Raw genomic sequence first — 13,538 nt, forward strand, 5'->3', positions numbered from 1 at the left:
TTCAGAACAAACTATTCATGTTTTATTTTTGTATTTTCCAGCCCAAAATCACCCCCGAACAGCCCGAATCTGGAGCCGTCGACCGAGGATGAGCTGAAAGGAGTTTATATCAACTGCTGGAGGGTATGCTATATTTTTTTTTTAATCATTTTATTTCATAGTGTACCCGGCCAATTGAGATTGTAGCGGTCATTAACCTTTAGTCTAGGAGCTATATGAAAAATGCTCGCTTTATATTCAGTTTAACTTAAGTAAAAAATATGTCATCTTATAAAGACAGATTATTGTAGATTCATCGGAAATAATGATAATAATCTCCAACTTTTTATGTGTTCTTCATACTCAGTTCATATCGAGTATGCAAAATACGATATCGCCATTATTAGATTAGAAACATCTCTCACTTTATTGTTAATCGCGGTTTATATACAAAATTATGCAATATGACAAGTTTTTTTTGTATTTTCATATTCATTGATTGTATATTATTTAAATCCATAATTGTGCATTTCAGGATGACTCTAACGACTGGGTGTGGGAATGGAGCAGCCGGCCTGACCAGTTACCGCCAAAGTGAGTTTAATGACCTTAATTCAGGAATAATAAATATTTATATTATATTGTGATTATAATATCATATCATAATAAATTTACGAATAATGTCTTCAACACTTTTGTAATCGGGTCGGTGGCAAACCAAGCCGCTAGATAGGAATAATTTAAAATGTCCGTGTTAGCAATAAAGGAGACTGTAGAACTGTAGTGCCCCTCTTTACTATCTAAATCTAGAAGAAAAGAATCTTTTCAGTCGTATCTGTCTGATGTTTGCTTATCCAAGCAGACAGCGTTATCACAAAGTTCGTGCCTAGTTATTACTTAATTTGCTTTATTAACAGAATGCCTATTTAACCCTTTGATCTGTGCTGGCTGTAGAATTATTAACTTCAACTATACTTTAATTTTGTAGTAAAAAAATAAACAAATTTTTATTTTTCTTTTATTCCAGGGACTGGCGCTTCAAGCACCCGGTGAGCTCGAAGGGCCCGCCGTCCGCGACGTCGTCCATCGAGGTGCTGGAGCAGCAGCTCGCGGCGCCGGCGATGCAGCCGTCCCACTGTCTGTCGGTGCGGCGCGCCTGCCTGTTCTCCCGCGGCGCGGTCGCGGCGGTGCTCGTCACCAACCTCGTCTCCCTGCTGCTCGGCGCCGGCATCGGGTGAGTGACAGCGGAAATGTGTAGTTACTATACTCCGCGAACGAGTTCTGAAGAATCGGGGGCCGGAGGCCAGCGTATGGAGGAAATCAGCCGATTATTACGAAGTATTTTCCGTGGATCGGTTTCTTGCATCTCACACGGAGTATACATAATATACAGCATGACTGATGACTGGTGAGACATGATCAATACATAAGGAGACTCTGTACTCGATTCTCATTATAATTAGGTAATAAAATTAGGTACTTAATTTTTGATCAAACCCTTTGTATAAATGAATCATGGACTGGACTGGACATGGCGCTGGGCGCACCCCGTCCATGCGTTGAGTAAATAATTATTTAACTCTAAACTACATTTACTCAGTGATCAATTGATATTATTTTTTTCAACTAATATAATAGCCAAATATCACGTCCTCGAGTATTGAACATGTCTCACCAGTCACGCTGTATTATGTTAATATATAAATTTAGCTACGTAAAATTGCAATACGTCTGATACCGACCATATATAGACGTCGTCGTAACGTTTTATTTTACAGTCGTGAATGAAATCTGAAAACGTTTCATTAGTACGCACTATTTCAAGAAACGAACCTACACCCTCTCTTTACGATGGCAACCCCATTCTTTACCATTATGCTAATTACTCACATACGGTTTTACTCGATAGTTTTACTCGAAATCGAGCAAAAACCACCGTGTGGACCGCAAAACTCACAGCTCGAAGGCTCGCATCGGGCCGGCTTGACAAATTTTTTGACACAGTCTCTTCCTTAGTTTTTATTATTCGTAGCTAATTTCCTTCGAACTGGAGTAAAACTATCGAGCAATGCTGAATGTGTGGACGAAAGCCCGAGCCGTGGTTTTCACTCTACGTGATTGCTCGATCGAGCAAAACCGTATGTGAGTACTTACACTTAGTCATTACACAGTAATAAATAATAATATACCTTTCTCTGTCATTCAAGTACTAACAATATACGTTTCTCTTTCTAGCGTGTGGCTGAGCCGGAGAGGCATGCTGCCGCCGCGGCTGATCGTCCTCAACTGAAGACTGCTGACTGTTAGGTGTTAGGTTACGCGGCTGCGGCCGGTGGCTCGCCGACTAGTCACTGTGGGGACACAGGCTATACTGTGTTTTGATCTAAGTATAAATATAGACCGACAAGGCTTCAAGTGAACCTGGGCGGGGGCGCTGCCGGAAAAAAGAACTGTCCAAAGTATGTCAAAAATGGGGTTTTTGTACTATGATGGTGGCGTTAGTTCCTTTTTTCGCCACGCAGTCTTCCACCGTGCGTTTTTCGCGTTACTTTCTGCCGCGCGCTGTGAAATTCTGGAACGAACTTTCACCAGAAGTATTTCCGGACCAATATGACCTGCAAACCTTCAAGAAGAGAGCGTATTCCGTAAGGCCGGCAGCGCACCTGCAGCTCTTCTAATGTTGCGAGTGTCCATGGGCGACGGTAGTTGCTTTTCATCAGGTGACCCGTTTGCTCGTTTGCCCCCTTATTTTGTATAAAAAAGTACGGGCTAAAATGCTACCAAAAGCGGTTTTCTTGTCACGCGTGTGCCTTGGCGCGGATCTGTGCCCATGATCGGCCGCGTCATAGAACGCGCATGACAGGAAAAGCATCGAAATGATAGCATTTCGATGTTTTTGCTGTCATGCGGACAACACGCGCGGCCAGGGGAATGTTGTCAAAAATTCAAACCAGGCATAGTGTCTAAACTCTAAACACACTAGGCTGAATTACGCCGGCGTAAATTCCGCCGCGTTTACGCCGCGTTATAAACTCATACAAAATACGGGCGGAACGCGAGAGACGACACACTATTCCGTCCGTATTTTGTATGCGTTTGACGTTTGCGGCGGAATTTACGCCGGCGTAATTCAGCTTTGTGTGTTAAGACACATAAACGTAAGCGCGCGTAATAAATTATAATAATTTGCTCAAAATCAATTTTTTACATTTAGATCAAAGTAAATCGGAAAGCCCTGTCGCCGCTTGTCAGTAGTTATCGAAGTAGCATGGTTTCTCTTTCATTAATACGAAGAATAAAAGAGACAACAATAACTTTGGCAGGCGTTAGTGGAATACAAAATGACATAATCGGCGAAAAAGTCGAATAAATAGGCTCATATATAACATATCTGTTAGTACTTTCTGAATAGGCTATTTTCGTACACTTTTATACTTTCTAAAATTATCCTTCACGTTTCTATCTCATTGTATATGTGCCATCTAAAATTACTCACTATTTTTCTATATCTATATCTAAACGCCGTTAAAATTTTCATGTAAACGTAAATAAATTCAGGCTATAATGCTACTAATTTAAATGTGTTACGATGGATTCTCATGGCGCGTAGTACGAGTAATCACGAGCCGCGCCGCGCCGAGCCGATTTGTACGAGCGAGCACGAGCCAACAGGCGAGTCCGGACTCCGGGCTACCCGTTCTCACGGCGCGTCATATCACGAGCCGCTTGAGTCCCGCCTTTGAAGTTACCTACTTCGATCGGATCGGGTTTACACGGCGCGTGGCTCGAGCTGGCGCGGCGCGGCACGTCTCGTGATATTACGCGCCGTGAGAAGCCAGCATTAACCGCGCAATTAGAAAAATACTTTAATTTGGTTTGCTTGGTTTGAGTTTACATTTACATGAAAAGTTGTAACGGTTTACATGACTTGTAACGTTCGGGAGCCACTGGCCGCATTTTATTGATAATATGTATACTTAATGATGTAATTTGATTTATTTAAGTGGTACACAAAAACTACAGAACAACTAAAATTTATAGGCTGCTAGGTCAAATAGCTAGTAAACATACGTTTAGGAGGTATAAATTTGAGCAGCCCCTAAATTAGTGACGTATTGGTAACATACGAAAATACTACTACATACTATAGTGAGTACTACTACATCGAGGGTGACAAAGAAATTTGGTCAATGACCGCTCGCAAGTTGTCTTATCCATTCGAGAACGGGGCCGTTCCCAATATTTGATCTATCTCTGGTTTTGCCCTACTAGAGATAGGAATAGCTCACAATTGACATTAGAGACATATATTTTATGTCAATTGTGAGCTATTCCTATCTCTAGTAGGGCAAAACCAGAGATTGATCAAATATTGGGAATGGCCGTAAGGAAGTATTGCTGTCGCGTACATGTCAAAAAGAGATAGCTACATAATCAGAAAGTGAAATAAAGAAAATACTCGGTCAACGGCTGAATTTATTTATCTGCGTCCTTAAGATTAGTACTTATTACTTTCTTGAATATAAAATTAAAAAATTAAGGCTAACATACTAATAATATTATGTTGTTATTTGTATGCACTGGTATGTAATAGTATTTTAAAAATCCCAAAAAAAAAAAAATGTACTAAGCCTAAAAAGGGACCCAAAAATATATTAGCAATTTTTACAAAAATACCTTAAAAGTTTTCGTCTGGAGGTAGAAAATTAGGTACATTTATTGCATTTATATATCCAGACTGCAGGTATTTTTACGCTATATGTTGTTTGCTGTGATATTTATTGTAATGTGGAATGTAATATTTAGTATTTGTCTCTATTTAGAGTTCTTCAGTTCATCCTCTTACTAATAAAAATACACAGCGGATATTCTATGCATTCTTTTTTTAACTGTTGCTGCCCTTGTCTGTCATTTGCCTTTTCGACGTGTCAGACAGAGATAGCGATATATCTGCTTTGTGCTTTTATTAATAAGGGGTGTTGTCGGTAGTTTTTGTGCACCGCACTAGGGTAAGAGATTGGCGGACCAAGAAGGTGAGGCGCCGACATTTATTATAATATAAGCTTTCATACGCGACTAAGTTGTTGTTTCATTTAAATAGTAATATATCCCTTTTATTTTGTAATAATAACTAAATAAATAATTCAAAAATGTATCCCTGGATATTCTATAGGTAAATGTTGTTTTGCTTATAAATTTCCTACTGAAAATTACCTAGCAGTTAGAATTGGTGGTAAATTGTGCACATTGGTTTTGCGCGCATTTATTAATTTAAATTTTAAAGGAAGCCATATCTCATTTGATTGCAGAAAGTCTTAGCCTTAGTTAGTCCCTTTTCAAATGACATATTGACTAATGTTGCATCTCCCTATTGCTATTTCGTTGCTTTTTCGCAGTTCGAAGCGTTGCTATACTAAAAGCGTTAATACAATATATCAGTAAATTATATTTTGATTTTTGGGACACTGATAAAAGCAAAAAATTTATAAAACCAATATTTATTTACAAATTATTTCAATTCGTATTCTGCGATAAACGTCCTTATCTGTTTACCTTTGAGCGTAATTTTGAATCCGTCGTTCACCGCTACATCATTATCGTCCTTCGCCAGGACTTTTGGTCCGAAGTTGTTGTAATCATCGTTGAAATTGTCCACAAAGTCTTCGCTCTCCCATTGCCACTTCTCGTATTCGTCCAGCCATCTGTTAGCGGCCAGGGTCGTCTCCCGAATGGACTTGAATTTCAAATTCGTGAAGATATCGTTTAGGTCGATTTGTATATTTGACTTCGCGCCGCCATCTTTGTAATTCTCCAATCTGATGAGTATTCTGTTCTCGTTCCAGGGCTCCAAGGTCAGAAGATGTAAGCCGAGAGGCAGTTCCTTGGCCGGTTTGAAGCAGTTGTTATAAGTCAACCAGTCGGAGAGGCTGACGTGGCTCGCATCAGCCACATAGACAATCGGAGTCAGATGCATCTGCAGGATATGCATTCGTTCGTTCAGGATAGAGTCTTCTTCGGGATTATGAATGAGGATTCTATGTTTGCCGCGCATCACCAGACCTTTTCCATTGGCTGTTTCATTCAGAGCCTCGTCGACTCCGAAGGCATCATCGTGGAGTAATCTCCTGTGCAGCATCAGCTCTATACTTCCTTCCTCCAACGAAGTTCCACCTTGGGACCTATCAGTCAGTACGGATACCCTCAGATTATCGTTCTCGATGTAAATCTCGTTGGTGACTGGGTAATAGTTGCCAGCGATGGGCTCTTCTAACGTCAGATTCCATTGCGGCCTCTCATTTAACTTCCTCTTCAGCATCTGCCGTCCATTGGAGTCAGTATAGAAGATGCCGTTATTCAGAACATTGGTGTTATACCTTACTACATATTCCTTACCAATATCGTCCGATATATCTATCGGACCGATGACAAAGTCATGTTCGATGTAGGGTAGGCCTACATATACACGTATGGAGCTGGCGGTGTTCTCATCCGTTTCCATCCTAATCTCCTGGACGACGGGACCCTTGAAGGTCTTAGAAGGCTTCGAACTGAGGGCCTTAGGGCTGGTCTCTCGTGGTCGGAATATGTAGGCGCCCGAAGAACGGTACTCCGGCTTGGAGTTGTTGCCGACGGCGCCGGTCCAGTAGTAGAAGCCGACCTGCATGCTGGTGGATACCTCGCCCTGGATGACGTGCGTTACTTGTCCGGTGCTGTTGTCCACGCGGAGTTTTAGGTACTGAAATAATGCCATATTATGTTAGGACAGTAGGTATGCTTAAACGGTAAACATAAAAATGTTAAAGATCCCACTACTATTATAAATGTTTAAAGGGATGTTGATGCAAATGATGATAAATGGGATGAAGACGTTTTATCAGAGAAGTTGTTTCATAGGCCCTTTGTAATTTTGACATGATCCGACCATATGACGTAGGTCCGTCAACTGCCTACGAATCAATTTGCTCGATGGTACAATTTTCTAAAGTTTCACTAACCTCATTCTCCAAATAATAATCCTGGTATCTCTCCACCAGCATGGGATCATCGGACAGCATCCTCATCTCCTCCTCGCTGAGGCTGGGGTAGCTGGGCTTCTCCAGGTTCCTCCCCGCGCCCCGCACCTTCGTCTTCTCTTCCACCAGCTTCTCCAAACCCTCAACCCTCACGCCATCGCCTTTCAGCATCTCCAAATCTTCCACATCCATGTTCACTGACCCTACATCCTTGGAGCTAGCTACGGGTAGAGGAATTTGATCTTTTGGTCTAGATTTATCAGCATCAATAGACTTTTCGGCATCAATGCTAGCTATATCTATCGTCTTAATATTCTTCCAGTAGTTGTTGATATCGTAGTATTCGCGGTCTTTCTTAGCGTGGCGTTTGGTCTTCTTAGTCTTTTGGACGTAGAAAGTCTTAACGCCCAGGGGGTGGAGGTGCGCCATGAAGACCAGCTCGTGCGTGGCTTCGGAGGTCCGCGTGGGGATGGAGGTAACGGATTTCGGCAACTCCAGAAGTTGAGAGTCAATTTCATCGCCTGGAAAAACGAAAAATGAGGTAAATCTTTTTTGCTTTAGGTAGATCTTGCAATATATTATAGAAAGAGAGAATTCTAGTATCGAAATAGGATACTTTTGCAAACAGAAATTTTAAATTATTAAGGAGACAAATCTAAAAGAAATAATTATTTAGATTTAGGCGATTAAAACATTTCTAGAGATAGACCACACTCAACTGTTTAGAACGGAATTTGTTGCAGTGTCGTATCGTAAATTATAAAAGCCTCAACTCATTGTTGAGCTTATGTTTTGGATTCGTTGTATTTGCGATACGCTCCAAGTTGGAGCGTGCAGTGTTATGGCTTGGTCCTATACGTTGAAAAACGAGACGATGGCACTTACCATTAGGTGCGACGACCTTGTAGCTGCCCTCGCGCACCGGCACGCGGATCGGCTCCTTCGTGTTCCACGCCACCGGGTTGTATATCGTTACCTAAGATATAAACAATAATAACTACTTAACCTGACGGCAAAACGCAATTAATAATAAAATGTATACTGGTAAAGGTCGGAGCAGAGGACGCTGCTTGCAGGTACAGTAAATAATCCGACCAAAATCTGACACGTTGCACACGTCACGTTAGAATATTGACAGAAGCGATTAATAATTGGTTTAGCTTTAGGCGATCTGCAGTTACCATACAAAATAATGCATATCCGCAGTACACGGACCGCTCGAGCAGTTCTTGAGCGGTCGGAGCAGTCGCTCTGCGGTCGAGTTTCGCCGTGCGATCGAACAACAAAGGTATGGATGGTAGACTGCAGGATGCGGTCGTGTTGCAGTCGTTGTTTTTTTTTTTTTTTAATTAAATAAGGGGACAAACGAGCAAACAGGTCACCTGATGGAAAGCAACTTCCGTCGCCCATGGACACTCGCAGCATCAGAAGAGCTGCAAGTGCGTTGCCGGCCTTTTAAGAGGGTATAGGGTAATAGGGGAGGGTAGGGAAGGGAAGGGAATGGAATAGTTGAGGGTAGGGAAGGGAATAGGGTAGGGGTTAGGGGATTGGGCCTCCGGTAAAATTGTTGTATTACTTCTAACGTGATCACATTGCAGTAATAAATCCTATTATCGTGATGTCGCGTCACTCACCACGAACGTGTCGGCCTGCTCGGTGGTGTGGCAGCTGGACTCGTTGAGTCGGCAGCGCGCGAACGTGTACGTCGCCTCCACGTGGGTGCTCGGCTGGAGGATTTTACTGGAAATATGGAGATGGATCATTAGAAGTGAACGGTTCATTATCAAAAGCACCGTGATTCTTAGGGCCAATTCACACCGGATCGGCAGCGGCCGGCAGCGGCGCGGAGAGGCGCGGCGAGGCCGGCAGCGGCGCGAAGAGGCGCGGCGAGGCCGGCAGAGGCGGCTCGCGTCGCCGCGGGCGGTCGCTTGTGGACGCTCGCGGCCGCTGGCGGCCGCGCGCTACCTTCAGAGCGCCGCACAGTGGATCGAAAATCAAGTTTCATAGACATAGGAACTTGAATTTCCAGATGTCATTTTTTTGGGCTGAAATATGGTCTCCTAGTTGTTATTACACAATAAAATGTAAAAAGACTCATCTACGTGTAATAATAAGGGAGTAATAATTTTTTTATTTCTTTTTTTGACGTCCAGTCGGCACGTGCCGCACGTTGACAATTTAATCTCGTAGAAATCATGTTCAATCATGCTTGTGTAAGTGTATACGCACACATATTTTCCAGTGTCCCCAGTAACAATTTAAAACTTCCAACTGAATTAAATTAAATTGTCTGGAACTACTTGACACATTCTATTATTTTTTTGTTAAATGATCCGTGTTCTTTACTTTCATAAAAAAATTGTAACTCCCTTATTATTACACGTAGCTGCGTCTTTTTACATTTTATTATGTAATAACAACTAGGAGACCATATTTCAGCCCAAAAAAATGACATCTGGAAATTCAAGTTCTTATGTCTATGATACTCTATTTTCGATCCACTGTGCACCGCGCCTCCGTCGGCGGAAAGTGCTCGCGGCACCTCGCGACGCCTCGAGGCGCCTCGCGACGACGCGCGCGGTCGCGGGAAGCCGCGAGCACTTTCCGCCGACGGTCGCGCAACCGCGCGCGGCCGCCCGCGGCGCCTCGAGCACTTTTGAAGTTTTCAAGCGATACTAGTAGTTATAAGTATGTAAATAAAGTTTAAAATTATTTCACACTAAAAGTGCTCTTCGCGCCGCTGCCGATCCGGTGTGAATTGGGCCTTAGGGCCTGGCCACTTTCTGATAAGTGCCGGATAGGGTATCCAAACTTATCTGACAGATACTCCATACTCTATCTGTCAGATAAGCTGTGAATAGCTTATCCGGTTGATATATTTCAAGTTTATTTTTCATATAGGCGTTCCACAACTCCGTTGGGCAGAAATACGTTTTAAACCAAATGTAATTGGTTAAGACTTGAGTCATACAAACGTAAAAAGGTGTCTACTAGACAGACAGACAAAACCACTAGAGCAGGGATTCCCAAACTTATTTGTCTACTTTGAGAATGAGTTATGTTTTTAGCCCATTGTTTCGATTTATTAAATGCATCCAGATGAAATGAAATCACAAATCCCCCAATACTCTACACAACGCTGTAGTTTTCTAGGTCCCACACAGCCCCCTTTAGACCTTCAGCATCCACAAGGGGGCATTATTGCCCACTTTGGGAAAGGCTGCACTAGAGTCTTGACCATAAAGTTAATATACCTAGCGGAATAGAGAAAAAAAGGCCTGAGCAAGAGAGATGTCACTATCAGTAACACTGCGTGGTAAAAAGAGACGTGTGATACATGACAGCAGCACTCTTTTTTTGACGTCCAGTTGGCACGTGCCGCACGTTGACAATTTAATCTCGTAGAAATCATGTTCAATCATGCTAGTGTAAGTGTATACGCACACATATTTTTACACACAGATGAAACCAATTTCGGTTTCGTTTGACAGCTCGAGATTGTTGCTCTATTCCGCTAGGTATATTAACTTTATGGTCTAGAGTCTAGACACACTTTCGCATTTGTAATATTAGTATTCATACTTGAAAGCCTGCGCGGCGAGTATGGAGGCGTCGTCTAGCGCGGCGGTGACTATTCGCTCGTAGTCGCGCGTCACGTGCTGCTTCTCCGTGCCCGTTATCGCGTCGTGGTGCTGCATCACGCCTGAGAGAGAGATAGAGAGATAGCAGATGTGAGAGGGAGATAGCCTTAGGATCAGTTTCAATGAGGGTTGTCGATAAATCATTCGCCACCAGAGGGACGGTAGGGTCAAATGTTGTGTCAGAGTTCAGACAGACATATGACAGCTTTATCGTGACATGTGGAAGCTATTTCGTGACATATAACAGATGTTTGACACGATAGACCCTACGGCTACATAGCGCCATTCAACTCTCATTGTCAAATTGTCAATGGCCTTTGGAGTTAGGCGTATAACAGATATTGGTGACAATACTATAAGTATAATGGAAAAATCGCGGCAATCGCTCATATTATGTCAAACGGTTAGTGGACAGTCTCCAAAAAAAAATAGTTTCTGTTGCGACATCGCACTATAGGGTGAATTTCCAAAAAAAAATCATGGAGATTCATCACAAAATATATTTCATACTGTTCGTCACACTTACCGACGGCGCTCTTGAGCTCGTCGATGATGAACTTGTTGTGCGCCGGCAGGCCAGTCAGCACCTGCAGGTGCTTCACCATCTGAAATATTAAATTAATGTTGGTAAGGCATACATATTTTGAGCGTCGTTTTTTTCGCAAAAGACGACTGAACATTATAGAACCAAAGCATTATAAAAAGTTCAGTTCATCCTAGGTGTTCTTGAAGTAAGTATAGATTACAGCAGAATATAATTGAGAAGAATTTTTGTTAACCTGCCGTCTCTTTATATACCAGCAGGCTTAGCATGGTCACCATAGAAGAGGTTTCTTTTTACGGAAGAATGGACAAAGTGACAGATTGACAAACGTAATCCGCCATTTTGACGACTCTGTGGCTCAGTAGTGAGCGCGTTGGTAGCTCAAGCCGGGGGTCGCGGGTTCGAGTCCCGCCGACGGAACAAAAAGTTTTCAAAGTTCCTGGGTCATGAATGTGTATTAAATATGTGTATCATATAATAAAAATCTTAAATATATGTATAGTATAAAAGTATTAAATATATTTCCGTTGTCTGGTACCTGTAACACAAGTCCTTCAGGTACTTACCACAGGGCCAGACTGACGTGGTGTGAAGCGTCCATAGATATTATTATTATTATTATTATTTTGTCAATAAAATCCGTCAGTATGTCCATTCTTTCCCGTTTCTAATGCTTAGCCTGCAGGCAGTGGCGGCCTTACCCACTGCGAGGCCCTGGGCGGAAGGTCTCGGCGAGTCCCTGGGCGGCAGGTCTTTACGAGGCCCTTTGCCTTCCAAAAAAAAAAACACGTTGCGAGGCCCCTGCAAGAGGCCCCGGGCGATTGCCCTGGGCCAGTAGACAAGTGGCAAAGCGCTAACGCTACAAAATGTATGCGATTTGACATAAGTCATCGCTTCGCTAGCGAATACTAATATCAAATCCATACATTTTGTAGCGTCTACGGGGGCTGTTCTCCACCCCCTAGGGCCGCCACTGCCTGCAGGCTATCGGCAGGTAGTCGCAACCTTGCGCTCAAGATATTACCTGCTATAGGCCTCAGTTACCTGCAAGTAATCGTTGGCCTGCCTCTCCAGGAACTTGGTGGTGGGTCGCGAGGTGAAGTAGCCGGTCCAGTAGGCGGTGGGGTCGCTCGCGTACGGGAAGAAGTCGTCTTGTTTTGTGGGCAGCTTGGGCCTAATTCCACAATTATTATTATAAAAAACTCTCAATGAATATAAAGATATGATCTAAAAAATTATTGTATTTATTACAATACTAATGATTTAAGCGCATTTAAATCCAAATACCGCGAGATATAAACTTATTAAAGACCCATACCTATCTAATAAAAATATTTTACTTTCAATTATTTTTTACACTTATTTAGGTGTTGTTATACTTACACAGCATCTTTAACGGCCTTCAAGTAGCAATCGGGGGTGGAGTAGAACAGCTTTACAGGCAGACCCTCCTTGCCCGCCTTCAGGTTGGCGTATCTGGAATGAATTAATTCATAACATTGATGATTTTGATTTAAATGAATGTAACAAGATATGCGTAAGAAATGATTATTATTCTTATTTCTTAGTATTTGACTTTTCTTATTATTTACCATTTAAAGGTATGTTAAATGCAAAATTGTCACTTCTAAAAAGGTTTTCTACAATATTGATCTTACCTAATAAAAATATAAAGCATACCTATTATACATTAATATAAAATATCACATATCAATGCAAAAATATGCACAAGATTATTAAAAAAAAAATGATGCAAAACACGTCTAGCGTATAATTATTATTGTCGTTAGTAGCTTTGCATGAACATGGACAAATTGCATGAATAACATAAATATTACAACAACATAGTATGCATACAGTCGTTTTTTTTTGCCAATGTTAGTTGCAAACAAAATTATCGTCAGTAGGTACACCATAGCCCGTTGGTACTATGTACTCACGAGATCAGCTTGTCTAGGTTCTGGTACCACATGCCTGCGTCCTGGTAGGTGAAGTCTCCGCCCATCGTCACAATGACGTTGTTCGTGCGATAATACTGCGACTGCCAGCTCACGTACTTGAGAAACGCTTCGAGCTGCAAACGTTTAGAATTCGACATCGCGATGCGAGGTGCAAGGAACGCCATCTATCGTCCAATCCCAGGAATGTGGAGCGTATATCTACCTCATGCAGCATGCTGCATACTTTTTGTGCAAAGCGTAAGTCTATAGACATCCAAGCAACATTGAAATGCAAGAAATTCTAGACATATTGCCAGTTAGCAGTTCCTAAGACGGATACGGTCTATATTTGACGCGCCAGTTATTAAATGCTAGGAAAGACATTCCTAAGAAGCTTCTACATCGACCCCTAATTTAATCT

General features: G+C 42.2%; 2 protein-coding genes across 4 annotated transcripts in view; one reads left to right on the forward strand and one right to left on the reverse strand.

The window, feature by feature from the left end:
• Positions 1–2,434, forward strand: part of LOC121736585 (BCL2/adenovirus E1B 19 kDa protein-interacting protein 3) — a 30,832-nt gene extending 28,398 nt beyond the window's left edge. For both annotated transcript variants that reach the window (XM_042127891.1, XM_042127890.1), the window contains exons 3-6: positions 42–123; positions 515–573; positions 1,007–1,213; positions 2,215–2,434. In XM_042127891.1, coding sequence (XP_041983825.1) covers positions 42–123; positions 515–573; positions 1,007–1,213; positions 2,215–2,269 — 403 coding nt within the window. In that variant the 3' untranslated portion in view covers positions 2,270–2,434. The remainder of the gene's footprint in view (positions 1–41; positions 124–514; positions 574–1,006; positions 1,214–2,214) is intronic.
• The window catches only part of LOC121736535 (lysosomal alpha-mannosidase-like), a 25,297-nt gene continuing 11,759 nt past the window's right edge, over positions 1–13,538 (reverse strand). Inside the window, exons 9-17 of one of the 2 annotated variants that reach the window (XM_042127796.1) lie at positions 12,561–12,653; positions 12,222–12,351; positions 11,160–11,238; positions 10,575–10,695; positions 8,627–8,732; positions 7,878–7,968; positions 6,975–7,513; positions 5,472–6,715; positions 1–11 (exon numbers count right to left, since the gene is read on the reverse strand). In XM_042127796.1, coding sequence (XP_041983730.1) covers positions 5,489–6,715; positions 6,975–7,513; positions 7,878–7,968; positions 8,627–8,732; positions 10,575–10,695; positions 11,160–11,238; positions 12,222–12,351; positions 12,561–12,653 — 2,386 coding nt within the window. In that variant the 3' untranslated portion in view covers positions 1–11; positions 5,472–5,488. Of the gene's footprint in view, positions 12–5,467; positions 6,716–6,974; positions 7,514–7,877; positions 7,969–8,626; positions 8,733–10,574; positions 10,696–11,159; positions 11,239–12,221; positions 12,352–12,560; positions 12,654–13,117; positions 13,252–13,538 lie in introns of those variants that run through there. The other variant, XM_042127797.1, reaches the window with a different exon arrangement.

This window comes from Aricia agestis, chromosome 19 (assembly GCF_905147365.1).
Source record: "Aricia agestis chromosome 19, ilAriAges1.1, whole genome shotgun sequence".
Lineage (NCBI taxonomy): Eukaryota > Metazoa > Arthropoda > Insecta > Lepidoptera > Lycaenidae > Aricia > Aricia agestis.